Source organism: Lagenorhynchus albirostris, chromosome 18 (genome assembly GCF_949774975.1).
Source record: "Lagenorhynchus albirostris chromosome 18, mLagAlb1.1, whole genome shotgun sequence".
In the NCBI taxonomy this organism is placed as follows: domain Eukaryota; kingdom Metazoa; phylum Chordata; class Mammalia; order Artiodactyla; family Delphinidae; genus Lagenorhynchus; species Lagenorhynchus albirostris.
In genome coordinates this window covers 15,666,930-15,683,578 of record NC_083112.1, presented here as the reverse complement: position 1 = coordinate 15,683,578, position 16,649 = coordinate 15,666,930, and the positions used below count along the sequence as shown (strand labels likewise).

Genomic DNA, 16,649 nt, shown 5'->3' with positions numbered 1-16,649 from the left:
GCCGGGCCTCCCCCGCGCACACCAAGGAACCCAGTAAGGACCGCGGGCGGGCGCGAAAGGTCCTCCAGGCAGGTGTGCGCACACAGAGCCCCGGGAAGGAAACTCACTCTCCGACTTGCCTTTTCACGATCTGTAATCTGTCTCTCCTGCTGAGGCTTCATCTCCCGGAGGAACTAATTTCTTCTGTGATGCAGCCCAGAGCCCAAGGTCACCTGGTCAGGGGAGGAGAAGCGCGATGTTAAAACCCCGGGAGAAGAAGAGCGCGCAGTGGATGGCACCCTCGTGGTTTGGTTCTAACCCGAACCGACACCTGCATTTCAGACGAGGAATCGTCAGCCCTCATCACACCTGCTAATTCAAACTTGCGCGCCATTGCGCCCCAGAGGGGAGGGTGGGCCGGGAACCCTCACCCACACCCGGAGACAGGCCTGCCGGTGCCCGAGAGTCCTCGGCCGAGCTGAAACCCAGGCGAGGCGGACCCGTCCCCCCTCCCGGGTCTCCGCTACCTCACGGGCCGGTGCGCAGAGGTCTTCAGCCTCGGGCGTGCGCCGGAGAGAAAAGGAGGGAGGGCGAGCCGCGTAGACCAGGGCGGGGGATGCAGATCCCAAGGTTCGACCACCGCCGGCTGGGAAGGTGCGGCGTGGCGAGGGCCGGCTTCGGGTCCGCTCTGCGCAGCTCCCTCTGGAGCGCCGCGCCGGGCTCCAGGGCGCCGCGGGTCCGAAATGCCACAGCAGCTGCGGGAGTGAACTCCGCACCTAGAAAATCGATCTGAGACGCGCATGAGCCTCCCATTGGTCTCCAACGGGCAGCAGGCTCTAAGACTGGGGGCGGGGGCGCCAGAGCGGGGTCTTCAGTGGGGGAGGGGGCCGAGGGCGGGAGCGCCGGCTGTCCATCACAGGCCACGCCCCCATGCCCAACCCCCTTGTGGCTCCGCCCACGGGGGCCGGGCCAGAGTACGCCACGCCGAAAACTTCTCCACCCCCGCGGGAGATTCGATTGGCTGGAAGGCCGTGGGAAGCTACTACCAGCAACCAATTGAAATGCACAATCGCCCCTGTGTGGGCGGGGGTGACCGAACGTTTCCTCAGGAGCCAATAGAGAAGAGGAACAACGAAGCGCTTCCCGAGATCGTGGGTCGGCGGAAGATGGCGGTCGCCGCAAGGGGTTGGTGCTTGGGCGAGTTATTGAGGTGAGGAGCGGGTGGTGTGGGCTCGCAGGCGTTTTCCGTGCCGCAGTTGTATTTGTCCTCCCAGTGCGACTAATGTTTGAGAGGAAGGGCTTTCCTTGTCACGAGTCTAAGCTATTTTCTCAAGGCCAGTGACCGTTTCCTGTCCCTTTGGGGTCTTCTAGATAGACAAAGAGGCTGCGTTAAAGACTCAGTTTACCGCGTTTTCTTTCCCTGCCCCACTGCTGGCTGAGGGCTCGAGTTTCCCTCCCGGCTTTAGCTTTTTCTTTCTCTTATTCGCACTCCTATTCGTCTATCATAAGTTATTCGCATTCATTCCTCATTTTCCTTTATGGTTGAGCCACGAATCATTTTCCAATCTATCATGTTCTTTTTGGTGAAGAAGAAACCGGGTCTTCCTTTTTCTTGTCTTAGTTTGTCTTCTTTCACTCACCAGAACTGTCATTGTTAGCATATGTCATTTAAATGTCAAGTTTATGTTGAATCCTCTTCTTGATTTTCCATTGATTTCTTTTCTGATTGATGTAAGAATAGTTATATAAAATATTTCTACCTTGTTGTCATTGCATTGGTAATACATTGTTTCTTGTAAAAAAGTTAGGAAATAAATGAGCAAAACAGAAGTCTCCAGGAATGCTACCATCCAGAGATAACTATTGTTAACATTTTGGTGAAAAAACTCCCAGACCTTTTTTCCACATTTGTTGTTGTAGTACTACTGTATTTTACATGTGTTGACTTACACTAGTAAAACAGAAGACCTAGTATATTCTACCTACACAGCTCTTTTAACACCTACATATTTTTGTTCAGGTTGAAATTTTATCATTAATACGATAGCATCCTGAATAGCAGTGTATATGTATTCTCTCCAAAATTCAGGTATTATTTCTTCATTATTGCCCCCTTTACTTCAAGTTCTGTAATGATTATTTAAATCATTGGAACAGGAAAGTATTTTCAGAGCGTTCATATTCTTCCCTGCCATTTGAAATATCCCGAACTCCCTGCTTTGCACATAATAATGACTAAATAAAAGTTTGCTGAATGGAATGATTCACTGTTGATTACAGTTACCTTTTCAAAGTCTTGTGTTTAAATATGAGTAAATATTTAATGGCACACATTTTAGTTATATTTAAACAAATTCTAAAATGGTTGATTTTGATGTGCAAGTACTGTAGGACATTTTAATAAATTTCTTTATAGAACCTGTATGTGTATCTTTGAAACTAACAGACTAAAAACAAAGGACTGGCTCAATTTTAGTCATTAATATGATTTTTTTTCTGATTTTCAGTTGAATAGTTCAGTTTGAAAATCCTATCACATTTATTTTCCCACTTAAGTCATTTGAAGGAAATGTCATAAAAATCTTTGGATTCTGTGAGTCAGCTACATTTTAAATTAAACAGACTTTTGGTCTTGTCCTGGGAAAGCTAACTATTCAAGATAATACGGCTTTTATGAACTGATATATTCCAAACATTAAGTGGCCAATCTTACCACTTCTATCAAGCTCTCTTCATCCTTTACAGCAGTGGGTCTTAAAGTGTGGTCCATAGACCCCTGCAAATCCCCAAGACCCTTTCAGTGGGTCCTCAAGGTCAAAATTATTTTTATAATAATGTTGGGATAACGTTTGCCTCTTTCATTTTGTTGACATTTGCACTGATAGTGCAAAAGTATTGGTGGATAAAACTGTTACTTAGCACAAATCAAGGCAGTGACATCAAACTGTACTAGTAGTCATTGTGTTTCACCTCCATGCACTTGCTAAGAATGTCCTTGATGAAGCAGTAAAAATTATTAATTTTCTTAAATCTCAACCCTTGAGTACATATCTTTTTCTGTTTGTTTGTTTTTGTTTGTTTGTTTGTTTTTTGCGGTACGCGGGCCTCTCACTGTTGTGGCCTCTCCCGTTGCGGAGCACAGGCTCCGGACGCGCAGGCTCGGCGGCCATGGCTCACGGGCCCAGCCGCTCCGCGGCATGTGGGATCCTCCCGGACTGGGGCACGAACCCGTGTCTCCTGCATCGGCAGGCGGGCTCTCAACCACTGCGCCACCAGGGAAGCCCGAGTACATATCTTTTTAATATTCTGTATGACAAAATGGGGGGAACACATAAAGCACTTCGACATACCAAAGTAAAATGGTTATCTCAAGGAAAACCTCTAGTATGATTGTCTACATTGCAAGTTGAATTAGACACCTACTTTTACAGGACACAGTTTTTATTTGAAAGACAGACTTACAGACAAACTGACTTGGGTATTTAGTAGATATTTTCTTGAAAATGAATGATTGACCCTGTTACTTCAAAGAAAACAAGTGACTGGGAATTCCCTGGCAGTCCAGTGGTTAGAACTCTGCGCATCCACTGCAGGGGCCACAGGTTCAATCCCTGGTCGGGGATCCCGGAAGCTGTGTGTGCGGCCAAAAAAAAAAACAAAACAGAAACAAAGAAAACAAGTGACAGAATTTGTTGCTAATGATAAAGTTTGAGTTTTCAAGTGAAAGTTAGAATTTTGGGAAACTTGTATCTGCCATTCTGACCTTGACCATTTTCCAATGCTTAAAAGATTTTTTCTGATGAGATGGGTAGTAATCTTAACAAGTGTGATTTTGGGGTATTGTATAAAGAAATGTGTCAACATTTGGAAACTCTCCATTACTCGTGAACCAATATTGCCCAAATAAGTCACAGTGTTACAAAATCACGCATACAGAAAAGTTCCATTCAAAGGGCAAGATAAACCAATAGATTTCAGTGTAACAGAGCATGGAAAGGGCATTGATAGGGTTTCAGATTCCATGTTGCAATTGACTGTTAAGAAATTGCCACTTGTCTAATTTGGTATAGTATTACAGAAGAATATTAGTAGCCAGAATAGGCCATTTAAAAATACTCCTCTCTTTTCCTGCTACATATGTGAGTGAGCCTGGGTTTTCTTCCTATACTTGAACCAGAACAACATATCGTTACAGATTGAACGCAGAAGCACGTATGAGAAGCCACTGTCTTCTGTTAAGCCAGACATTAAAAACAGTGACACCCTCCTTACTACTTTTTTTGGTTTAGAAAACATAAGTTTTTTTAAAATAAAAATATGTTTATGTTATATAATGGATTTATTTCTTTAATGGATTCATAATTTGTAAAAAGTTTCTCAGTTTTAATGTCTAATATGTTAAATATTGGTAGATATAATCAGTGTAACAGTGGTTCTCAGTCAGAGGTGATTTTGCCCCTGCAGGACATTTGGCAGTGTCTCAAGATATTTTTGATTGTCCTGTTTGGGAGGATGCTCCTGGCATCCAGTGTGTCAAGACCAGGGATGCAGTTAAACATTCTATAATGCACACAACAAAGAATTATCTGGTCCAAAATGTCAGTAGTGCTGTGGTTGAGAAACCTGATGTAAACAAAAACTGGATGGAGTCCTCAGCAGTTTTTAAGATTTATAAAGGTGTCCTGAGACCAAATCATCAAGTAATGGACTTGTTCACAATAAGAAATCCCGCATGAGAAATTTATTTCAAAACTAAATATCAATAAAATATTTATTCCTCTAAAGAATTTGTATGTTTTCTACTTAGGGACAATGAAAACCATGTAACTACACAGAATATCCCCCTATTTGGTTTGGTCACTAAGCAGCCCAGAACCCAATCTGCTGTTCACTACTGTGTACAAATTTAGAGCTTGCATCTCTGTGTCCTCCACCCCCGTCTCCACTCCCCTCCCCACGCCCCAACATACTTTAACCATATACGTTCCCTGGTCTTGACTTTTCATTATTTAAGTTTTAGTATTGTTTTTATGTCTTATAGGCCCCTCAAATCCTTTATAAAGGGTAGGCAGCATATTAAACAAAATTGTTAGGTACCAGCTATATTAGCCAACCCTATGAGAAAACCATACCTTGAAAAAACAATTTAACATAATTTAAGAGACATCTGAGGAGAAACTAACACACCATTGTAAAGCAATTATACTCCAGTAAAGATGTTAAAAAAAAAATTCTTACACACATGAAGTACTGTTTCATAAGGTTGTGAGAAAGCCAAGATAATGGTTTCTATTATTAGAAGTCTTGCATTTCGGTATGACACATTTGTCGTATGGAAACACCGCCCCCCCCCAAAATAAAGACATCTGAGGATGTAATAAAATTTTGTATTCAGTCAACAAATGTTTTTTGACTGCCTTCTCAGCCAGGTATGATGCTAGGCATTGGGATATGGTGGTGAACAGGCCTGGGTCCTTTGCAGAGCCTCAGTCGACCTGGCAGTAATAGAGAACCTTGCAGCAGTGACTGTGGGAGTGAGGCACATGGGAAGACAGTGGTTTCAGGGTCATGTGAAGAGATCAGATGCAAAACTCAGAATTGAACTGGAAAAATCTAAGCTCCATTCCCCTTCCCTCAAAAATTGTTCTACTTGGGAGTTCCCTGGCCATCCAGCGATTAAGATGCTGAGCTTCCACTGCAGGGTAAGGGTTCGATCCCTGGTTGGGGAACTAAGATCCCACAAGCCGCATGGCAAGGCCAAAAAAGAAAAAGGAAAAAAATTCTGCTTGAGGCAAAGTGAGATAATAAAGATGATTTAGTGTCTCACCAAACTTTTAGCTGTGGAATATTGACTATGGAATAGTTCTTTGGATTACATATTGTCATTTTGAGGGTCAGATGCCTTTCCCAGTCATATCTTGTTTAGGTTAATAATTAAATTTATTTTAATCCCTTAACACATATACTGAGTTAGGAGAAAGGTGGCTCAACATTCATTTTTACTGCTGATTAAAAAGGAAAAAGTACGTTGAATTGCCAACATGCTGTGGAATTAAAGGGGACCTGCACTTTTGACATTAGATATTTTGTAGCATTAGAATTTTAATAACTGAGTATTTTGTTAGACTCACAAGCTATAAAAATTTTCTTTGCTGCTAATATATAAAGCAGTTATGTGAAAGTAGACTTTAATTTGTAGCCTTTTTTTAATGGGCATTATATCCATTTTCACCCCCCTTTCCCTCTCATTTCAGGTTTTTTTATTCATTATTCTTCCCTGGGCTAGTTGTATGTGGAGTTTTATGTGTGTGTCTACTCAGTGTCCTTTGGGGAATCAGACTGCTGCTACAGAGAAAGAAAAAGTCGGGCTCAGCTAGCAAAACTGGGAAAAATCAAACGGTGATTGCATTTTTCCATCCCTACTGCAACGCTGGCGGAGGAGGAGAAAGAGTGTTATGGTGTGCCTTAAGGGCTCTTCAGAAAAAGTAGGTATGCATCTTTCTTAACAATTTGGTATATTGTTACTATTTTTGTAAAAAATCATCACCCAGAATGTATCTTTCTCTAGTCATAGCCAGGGATTCCTTTTTTAAACTATTCTTCAGTAAGGAAACACTGCTCATATGCCAACCTGTCTTACAATATGCTACTGCATTTTACTTGATATGATAAAGAAACAGAAAGGGGAAGTATCTGCCCTTTTATGGCATAATTTAGTGGGGATAACTTGAGAGAGTATGTGGAGAAGAGATTGAATAATAAACAGAAATATACCAAGTACTGTGAAGCACTTTAAACCTGAATACTTTCAGTCAGTGGTGGCACACAGGAAATAATCTCTCTGAAAGCATCTGTTTGATTCTGATTTTGATATCATTATCAGTTGGATAGTCTTAAGTAAGTTACCATGTTAGAAAGAATTTGGTGTTACACATCTTTTAATGTTCTAGGCTTCCTTCTCCCCACCCCTATCCCACAAGAAAAGAAAAGGCACAGCAAAATACAGGTTTCATTATTGTTTCATTATATGAGGAAAACTATTATCCTTCCATGGCAACCCTACTTCCTGGCACACGCCCTTCATTCAGTTTCAGAGTCTTCCCATGTAATGCCCTTAGCTCTACATGTCTACATTCTTGGCCCTTCTTGGCTTCTAACCACCGTCCCTGTGTATCCTCTGCCATCTCCCATAACTGCCTAAATCCAGAGAATTTTCTTAAATCCCAGCTTAATTCCCACCTCCTTGAAGCCTTCCTACTGTAGTCCATACTGTTCTTTCCTTCTCGTAACACTGTGCATGAGCCTTGTCTCTAGATTACCCTTGAGGGCAGTGGTCAAGTTTCGTGATACCTGTACTCATACTCCCCAGCAACCCCTATTACTCCTCTACCTGACTGATGAGAAAAAAAATCCAAATAATTAGTATGACGTAGAAGATACTTTTTCATCTTGCTCCTGCCACATTTTGTTTCTCATCCCTCCCGTCCCCTCACACATACTTTGCTCCAGCATACTGACCTAGGAGCATCACGCCCTCTCAAGATTCCTTGCCTTTCCATCTAGTGTTCCTTTTTTTCTGAAATAACCTTTTTCTCCTTAGGTAAGTCCTGCAAGTCTTTCCTGACTCAGCATAAGCTACAGTACACTTTTCATTCAGTCTCCCTATATTTGGGGAGTGGGGGAAGCGGGGAGGACCTACTATGTATTGGGTTGGCCAAAAAGTTCGTTCAGGTTTCGCTGTAACATCTTGCGAAAACCCCGAACCAACTTTTTGGCCAACCAATGTCAAGCAGTGTTCTAAGGGGTTGAATTTAAATGGTGAACAAGATAGATCAAGTCCCTCTTATGGACCTTAGATTTCAGTTGAGAGAGAGACAAGATAATAAACGGAAAATATCAAATGGTGAGAAGTGTTATATAAGAAATTCAAATAGGGTAATATGAGAGTGACTCCACCATTTAGGCTGAGTAAATTAGGTACGGTCTCTGAGGAAATAGCACAACTAAATTCTGACCGACAAAAATAGCTGACGTTTACTGAGCTTTTACTGTCTGCCGGGTGTGGTTTGAAGTGTTTCACACGTGTTAGGTGACTCAGTCCTCATTACAACCTAGCGAGGTGGTTACTGTTATCCTCATTTGACAGACAGGGGAACTGAGTTCCTAGAGCCCATGTTCTAAACATACGCTGTCCTGCTCACTTTATGAAAAGACAGTGAGGGTGACAAAAGAATTCAAAGCAGAGGGAGCAACTGCTGCACGTCCCCTAAGACTGGAAGGAGGCTGGCTTGTTCAGAGAAGGGAATCCAGTTTGGCTGAACCCTGCTGAGCAAGTGAGAGAGTTGGGGGGCAGGGGGTTCCAGAGGGAGGCGGCGCCCAGTGCACAGGGCTTGAGCGAGCAGGGTGAGGAGTTTAGACTTTATTCCAAGTGCTGTGGAAAACCATATGAGGGTTTTTAAACAGAGATATTCTGCTTATCTACTGCTGCTTCATAAACCACCCCAAATTGAATGGCTTAAAACAAAAATATATTATTATTTCTCAGAGTTTCGAAGTTGACAGGCCCTGTTTGGTATCCTTCACGCTCAAACTGTTGCAGTTAGATGGCAGCTGGGGCTGGAGTTGTCGGAAGGCTTCTTGCCTCACAGATCTGGTTCCTGGCCTGGAATGACTGGGTCAGGCATCTCTGTCACCAAGCAGCTTCTCCGTGTGACTAGCTTGGGCTTGCACACAACATGGCGGTCTCAGGATAGCAGGACCTCTTACATGACGGCTGTCTCCCCTTAGAGGGAAGTAGGAAGGTGCCAGTCCCTTGGAGCCTGGGTCCCGAAACTGGCACGGTGTCACTTTTGCCATATTCTCTTGGTAAGAGCAGTCAAGGGCCCGCTGTTACTCCAGGGGAGGGGACGTAGATCCGCCTCTCAACGGGAAAAGTGTCAAGGATTTGTGGCCGTCTTTAAGCTGCCATAGATGACCATCCTTTTTGCATTTAAAAGGCTCAGTCTAGTTGCTGGGAGGGGGGCTAGGGAGGAGTGATTAGATGCTCATCCTTTAGACATCACAGCATCCTGGGGTCTTCATCAGTACACAGCACATTATTTGTTTATATATCTGTTCTCTCCACTGGACTGAGCTCCTTGAGGATAAAGACTCTCCATCATCCCTTATTCTGTAGAACCTAGTAGCTCACACTAGGTAAGTTAATAAATGTTCTGTATGACTCAGAATAATTATAAACACAGCCAGAGTGAGGCCAAAGTGTTAAAATCATAAGAATGTACTTTTCCACATTTCCATTATAATTATATCTAATTGTGGTGCAGGCACAAGGTCTAGCTTAAAACCTTTGTGCATTTCTCAGATTAAAACCACTAATGCTTTAGCATTTATGATCCTATCTAAAGATACCTTTAGTGAATTTTAACTCTTGTTTATGAATATTTTATTAATATTTCATTACCATTATAATGCTGAGAAAGTTGTCAAAATTTTTGAATACTTCTTAAAAATGAAAATGTCTCATTTATAAATCAGTAATTTTGTTGATGTCTGCTGGAGGGAAACTCTTAGTGGAGGGAAAAGCAAAGAACTAGAAGTCTCCTTTGGAGGACTGACATTTTAGTTGTAGGGCAGTGGAAGACCCAGGAGAGAGTTGAGTCAGTAAAAAACAGTGGAAAACATTTTTTTAGTCTAAAAATAAGCTGCTTTATGATTGTGAGAAAATATCTACAACCTAAACTGATTTTAACCTGAACTAATGAAATTCTTAACTGTTACATTCTGTTTTAGGTATCCTGAAGCAGTTTATGTTGTTTATACTGGTGATGCTGATGTCAGTGGTCAACAGATACTGGAAGGTGCTTTCAGAAGATTTAACATCAGATTAACGTGCCCAGTGAAGTTTGTTTTATTAAGGAAGCGCTACCTTGTGGAAGATTCACTCTATCCTCATTTCACACTGCTGGGCCAAAGTCTGGGATCCATTTTTCTTGGCTGGGAAGCTCTGATGCAGTGTGTTCCCGATGTTTACATCGATTCTATGGGCTATGCTTTCACGCTTCCTCTGTTTAGGTATTTAGGCCGTTGCCGAGTTGGAAGCTATGTTCATTATCCCACCATCAGCACGGACATGCTCTCTGTAGTGAAGAATCAAAATGTCAGATTTAACAATGCAGCCTTCATCACCAGGAATCCTTTTCTCAGCAAAGTAAAGCTTATCTACTACTATCTATTTGCTTTTCTATATGGGCTTGCTGGTTCTTGCAGTGATGTCGTCATGGTCAATTCTTCTTGGACGCTAAACCATATTCTCTCACTGTGGAAGGTTGGGAATTGCACTAATATTGTTTATCCACCTTGTGATGTGCAGACATTTCTGGACATTCCCTTACACAAGGAGAAGACAACCTCAGGACATTTACTGGTTTCGATCGGCCAGTTCAGGCCTGAAAAGAATCATCCTTTGCAGATCAGAGCCTTTGCTAAATTGCTGAATAAAAAGGAGGCTGAGTCACTTCCTCCACTTAAACTTGTCCTCATTGGAGGCTGTCGTAACCAAGACGATGAACTTAGGGTAAACCAACTGAGAAGGCTTTCTGAGGACCTAGGAGTTCAAGAAGACGTGGAATTTAAAATAAACATTCCATTTGATGAATTAAAGAATTACTTGTCTGAAGCAACAGTTGGTCTGCATACCATGTGGAACGAGCATTTTGGGATTGGTGAGTTTGTCCTGTAAACAACTTGTTTCGTGCCATGAGATATACATTTTAGGTGATTTTGATAAAATGATAATATTCCGGAAGTTTTCAGCAAGTCCTCAGTCTCTTCCCCGAGTCCACCAAGTGTGCTTTCCTCATTTGAGACCCTGTAAAACATATAATCAATAATAATAGCTAATGTTTATTGACCACTCACTGTGTGGCGGTCACTCTCAAGGTCTTTACAAGTATTATCTGATTTAACTCTCTCTGGAACGTCACTTAATAGGTATTATGATTATTTCCATTTTGTAAACTCAGACACAGAGAGGGTTTAGACCTTGCCTAAGTTCAGTCACACAGTAAGAGATAGAGCCCAGATTCGAATTCAGACAGCCTCTGCTCTTCACTGCTGTATTTTCTCTCCCCACCTAACCCCATCAATGTGCTGGTTCAGATTCCTGGGCCTCATGCTAATCCCACTGAGGAGCCACCTCAGAATCTCTGGGTGGGCCCAGGTGGAGGTGTTTCGGGAAAGCCCCTCAGGTGATTCTGTTGTGCCTCTAAGGCCGAGAACCCCTGTCTCCAGGTAGGCTCCTCAGAAGAACCTTTTGCTGCTTTTATTTATTGTGTGCTCATTACTGGAATGGCCTCAGGTGTTCAGTTTGGACAGCCGTGTGAATGGTGGTGGCTTTCGCCCACAGAGGCCTCCAAGAGCAGAGGCAGTGAGGGGCTGAGTTTCGAGCACGTGGAGTGGAATTGGCTGAGGGACGTGCGTGTGTCCAGCGGGCCTCGTACGTGTGAGTCTGAAGTAAGGAGAGGGAGCTGGCCCAGGAGGACAGGCTGCAGAGTAGTCCGGGTGGGTACCGCAGCCCGGTGGGCGTGGATGTGCATGTGGACGGGGTGGCCTAAGGGGCGTCTGTAGAGCAACAGGAGGCCCGCAGTGCAAAAGGCTGAGAACAGTGAGAGGCCACAAGTTGGCAGAAGGGTAGCCAGTGGAGGCGAAGGAAGGAAACCAGGCAGAGTCATGGAAACCAAGGGAAGTGAGGGTTTAGGGAAGAAGGGAAAGGGCGACAGGTTCCAGTGCTGCCCAGATACTGGGCAAGATGAGGGCATGGGGGGCGACCTGGGCAAGAGCAGTGTCGACGGAGGAGTGGGCGTGAGGGTCACTGGTGGGGGGCGAGTGGAGCGCTGAGCGCGGCCTACGCGGGCCCTGAGTTATCTGTGAGAGGGAGATGGAAGGAGAGACACGGGCCGGGGCGGACTTGTGACCTGGAGAGCGTGTGCGCGCGCGCGCGCGTGTGTGTCTCTGTGTCTGTGTGTGTGTGTGATTCTAGAGGGAGAGGGTAAAATTGATTAGGAAGCCTCCAAGAAAGTCCAGAGGAACGGTATCCAGCCCGGAACGGAATATGATGGTGTGTTCCATATTTTTCAAATAAGAGTTCAAATTAAAGCATTAGCAGAAAATTCTGTAGAGATTTCGCCCGTGTTGCAGAAACAGTTGTTAATGATTTAACTTCTCTCCTGTGCATCTAGGATGATATCAGCCTGTACCATCCTTTGGAGAAGTAAGAAAACAGTTAATCAAATCATTTTCTGAAGGGCTTAGTTCTCTCTTGAAACATGGGTAAGAAAGGCTGGCTAGAATAATTTATATCCTCACCTACATCATTTGGCAGAAACTAATCAAAACTTTCATTTAGTTCAGCACTGCTATTGGGCGGCACACAGTTGTCTCAGATTTGCCAGAAATCCAGGCAGGAACAGAAGCACCAGCCTTACTTAGTGTGCCTCACGAAGATGGCTTACTTTTTTCCTGTTTTCTCCTAATGCTGTAATTTGAACATTTTGTTTTTGATACCTTTTTTTCTAATTCAGGAATATTTTATATTTTCAAATTATTTAGGAATTCTTTAATTAGAAAAATAAAGGCAATGGGATTATCTTTCAGGTTCTAAAAGTACCCATGAATTAAATCACTCACATCCCCCCCTTAAAAAACACAACAAAACTTTAAATCACATTGCTGTTAAGTTTTCTCACAGTAAGAAATAAGACCAACCTGTGCTAGAGTACAAAAACCTGAAATTCTAAAAAAACAAAAAAAAACCCGGAAATTCCGAGCATGAAAATAATTTATTGATTAGACATCTGGTTTATTCAAGTATAAGGCCCACCAAAGATAGAATTAACACAGCTCATGGAATAGGAAAAAAACCCCATCCAGCACCTGCTTTGTCTCAGATTTCCTGGGGACAAAATTGATGCATTCTGTACTACAGCCTCACCCTAAAGCATTCACATGTGCTTGATATTAACTTGAATAGGATGTGAGAAACTTTCTGTACACTCAACTTGGCAAGTGTCATTAGTGATGCAACTTTCAGAAACATTCTTAGGCACAAGAAATAGCACTGCCTGCAGTGAGAGTCTTTGACAAGAAAAGAATATCATTAAATATAATCTTACAAATAGGAAGAAAAATATACACACTTTTGCCAATGGATTGCTTCACACATCAGGAAGAAAGTCACAAGCAGAGATTTTCTTTCGATGAGATTAAAACACCGATACTCAACTTTTAATGTTTGTGATATCTTTTTTACCCCTTTTTATCTTTTAATATCCACTGTCTATCTACCATCTTGCTAATAACATTCTCTAGTCTTCTTTGCTTTATTATCTGCAGTATATTTACTTTTTATAGACTATTCTTCTATCTACTTGTCTGTTTTAGTAAAGACAAGTAGCATTATTGTGAAGCTTTGATAACTAAAAAACTTAAAATTATTTTCACCAGGGAAGTTAAATGAGTGCATTTGTAGACATACATTTACTTAAATCGCCCGTGAATCTTAAAATTTGTAAAGGGTTCTGCTCATCCTTGTTCTTATGAACACATTCAGAAACTTAAAAGACGACATGATTTCTGTTTCTCAGGAATTGTTGAGTGTATGGCAGCCGGCACGATTGTCCTTGCACACAATTCAGGGGGCCCGAAGCTCGACATTGTCGTCCCTCACCAAGGCGAGAGAACTGGGTTTCTGGCTGAAAGTGAAGAAGACTATGCTGAGACTATGGCCCATATTCTTTCCGTGTCTGCGGAAAAGAGACTCCAAATCAGGAACAATGCTCGTGCATCTGTAAGCAGATTCTCCGATCAGGAGTTTGAAGTGACATTCCTAACGTCTGTGGAAAAGTTATTTCAGTAATTCCGTATCTGTACAGACTAGAGATATTTTATATAAGATGGTTAGATACCTTCATATGTTAATATTTTTCTAAACTCATTCCCTATTGTAATAAAGTTAGTCTAAGCAAGGCCCTCAGCAGTATGTATATAACCAAGGTATTTATTTCAGTGGAAACAGGCAAAATTACCTAAGTGGAAAAGGTAACCTTATATAGTTTAAATATAAAAATCTTAGACTAGCGTTTGGTCTCAAATTCTGAAAAATATGGGTCTGAAAGAAAAAAATGAACAATCTTAATTTTGGTATAATCCATATTTTTAAAATACTATTTATCAAATCACTTTACTTTAGAAACCAGGAAAGAGAATTTCCTTTTAGAAAAAAGGAAATATTGGGAAAGAAATGGGTGATTGATAATTGATTAGTACTTTAGAATTATTTTGACATTTTTGGAACACAGAAAAATTCTGGTACGTTTAAATTCAAGCAATATTGTGGATTAAATTTTTGAATCTATCTAATGATCCTCTTAAAAGAACAAAAACTTTAAGCAGACTTAATCATGTTCTAAAAGCATGTAGTCAAAAGACAGGCTCACTGTGATTGCTCTATGTGTGTGCGTGGGCATGTAGAGATCAGGGTACTGCCAGTAATCCTTTCCATTAACTAGGTATTTGTGAAAATAGTTTTATGTTTAGTGCTATCAGTACATTTTTTGGACCTCTCATTATCCCTTAACATTTTCATGTCCCAGAGGCTATAAGTCAGCTTTTTGAAGTCATTCAAGAGGTCTGAGTCAGAACATCGTGGTAAGTTGTTTTTCTGATATTGAAGATATAATATTTGGATCCATCCACATGGTCTCTGTAATCAGCATCATGCACTGTAAGATAGTGAGGTGGCATTTTGAAAAGAGCACTGGACTAGCAGTAGAATAGCTGGACCTGACCTCAGCTTCATCATTTACAAACATCTGACCTTTTGACACTAAAGCTGCTTCCTAATCTTCTGAGTGTCAGCTTCTTTCTCTGTAACCTGGAGATGGTAATGGCTGTCCTCACTGCCTTTCATAGTTGTAAAGAAAACAGGGAACACAGAAAGTATGTGAAAGTACTTTGAAAATTATAAAAGTTACTTTAAAGGTAACAATATATAGTAAATGTCTTCTAGAATCCTATCTTTATCAATGCATTACGATCCTTTGTAGATTCTTGTTACTAAGCCAGTAACTAGGAATCAGTATAATTTAACAGGACTCCTATCCTGAATAACTAGCATGGAAAAGTGAATATATACATGTGCAAATATGGCTGTTGAGCCTATAACTTTTGACATTTTCTGTGTACATAATCAGTTCCTTCTAGTTCAGTAAATTGACCTCCTTCACAGTCTGATACACCTTTGTGTTACGGGCATGTGAAAGAGGTACATTTTTCCTTTCCAGTCTCCTCTTGTCCATTCATCAATCCACCCAGCTTCGTTATCTGCTTCCAATTACATTATTGATTCGTCTGCAGGCCATCTTCTGTCATCAGATCAAAAAGCACCAAAACAGAGTCCCAGGATGTTCTGACACACCAGAGTAGCTTTGTGTTGGAGAGTATTCAATTTAGAAAAGAAAAACTGGTGGAAATTGGAGCTGGAAGGAGCCCTACAAATTCTCTAGTCCAATTTTCTCTTATTTTCAACTTTACAGACAGGAACAATTTAAAGAACTTTGATTCTGTCAGTATCACAAAGTTGTTTAATGACAAAATCAGGATTACCACCCGGGGTTCTGACCCCCCAGCCCGGTGCTTTTTCTTATAGCTAGTCTTTGAAGTAAGATTCATTACCATTGTCCACTCACCCTACCCATCTACCCAAAGAAAATCATGGGACTGAAGATAAAGAAATTGAAATGGACAGAGCAAAAGTAGAGGATATAGGAAAGGAAGAAAGGATTCTGAAATTCCACAAAACATTTTTTAAGCTAATTTCTTCGAAATGATTTTCATTTATCACAAACCTATCAGTAGAAAATTTGCATATGTTTCCTTTCAGTGTTCCTAATGTGGTGTTAAATGTTTGTTTGTTTCTGAATACTTGATACCATGAAGAATGTCAAAGCAATATGTCAGCTACTGTCTGCCTGGAGAAATTGAGTGACTATTAATTCCTGTAAGACACTGCTTTTGAGTGGTCCAAACATGCTGTTTTGAACCTACAGCAGTGGTGATTCACATTCTTATTTCCAGTTGTGCATAACAAACTACATGTTACATGTTCTTTGTATAGTAATTATTTGTATCTAAATATGATTTAGATTTAATAGGTACAAAGTCTGTATCTAAATAAGATTTAAAGAAGTGGTTTTATTATCTTAGATACCTTTCCCAGTACAGTGCCTTTACACCCCTCATGTAGTCTCCCAATTCTGAATTATTTATTATCTACTGCTAATATTCCCAAGCTCCACATGCCAAGAATTTTTTTTAAAGAAAGAAAAAAAGTTTTTAAAGGCAAAACAAAACTGTTTTGCCTCTTGTACCCAAGAATAGGTTGTCAGGTTTAATAGATTTTTTTAAATGAATATTATTTCAGACATATAAAATACTACAGAGCTTCATACACTTTAATAATTTTCAGGATATTTTACAAAGTCATATTACAGACAAAAATGTGAGATAGGTGCCAGTGTGATTGTCAGTGCTTTCAGAATATTTGTGTATTTAATTATGTAAATGTACCCTAGACTCCAGAACTATGATATGAATAAATAAATACGTGAAGGTGT

General features: G+C 41.3%; 1 protein-coding gene across 2 annotated transcripts; it reads left to right on the top strand.

The window, feature by feature from the left end:
* Positions 1-1,110: 1,110 nt before the first annotated feature.
* Positions 1,111-16,432, top strand: ALG11 (ALG11 alpha-1,2-mannosyltransferase). 2 transcript variants are annotated; one of them, XM_060129557.1, is made up of 5 exons: positions 1,111-1,189; positions 6,234-6,464; positions 9,769-10,700; positions 13,620-13,895; positions 14,628-16,432. In XM_060129557.1, exons 1-4 carry the CDS (start codon positions 1,146-1,148, stop codon positions 13,889-13,891), a joined length of 1,479 nt encoding a protein of 492 aa, XP_059985540.1. In that variant the 5' UTR covers positions 1,111-1,145; the 3' UTR covers positions 13,892-13,895; positions 14,628-16,432. The 2 variants fall into 2 exon arrangements, with proteins under 2 accessions (XP_059985540.1, XP_059985539.1); XM_060129556.1 differs by having other exon boundaries at positions 13,620-16,432.
* Positions 16,433-16,649: the final 217 nt, after the last annotated feature.

What these genes read in the sequence shown, in the direction of transcription:
- ALG11 (XM_060129557.1), top strand. Translation starts at nt 1,146, where the DNA reads ATGGCGGTCGCCGCAAGGGGTTGGTGCTTGGGCGAGTTATTGAG. An exon ending in TGCTTGGGCGAGTTATTGAG is followed by an intron (nt 1,190 to 6,233) that starts GTGAGGAGCGGG and finishes CTCTCATTTCAG; the next exon opens with GTTTTTTTATTCATTATTCT. An exon ending in TTAAGGGCTCTTCAGAAAAA is followed by an intron (nt 6,465 to 9,768) that starts GTAGGTATGCAT and finishes ATTCTGTTTTAG; the next exon opens with GTATCCTGAAGCAGTTTATG.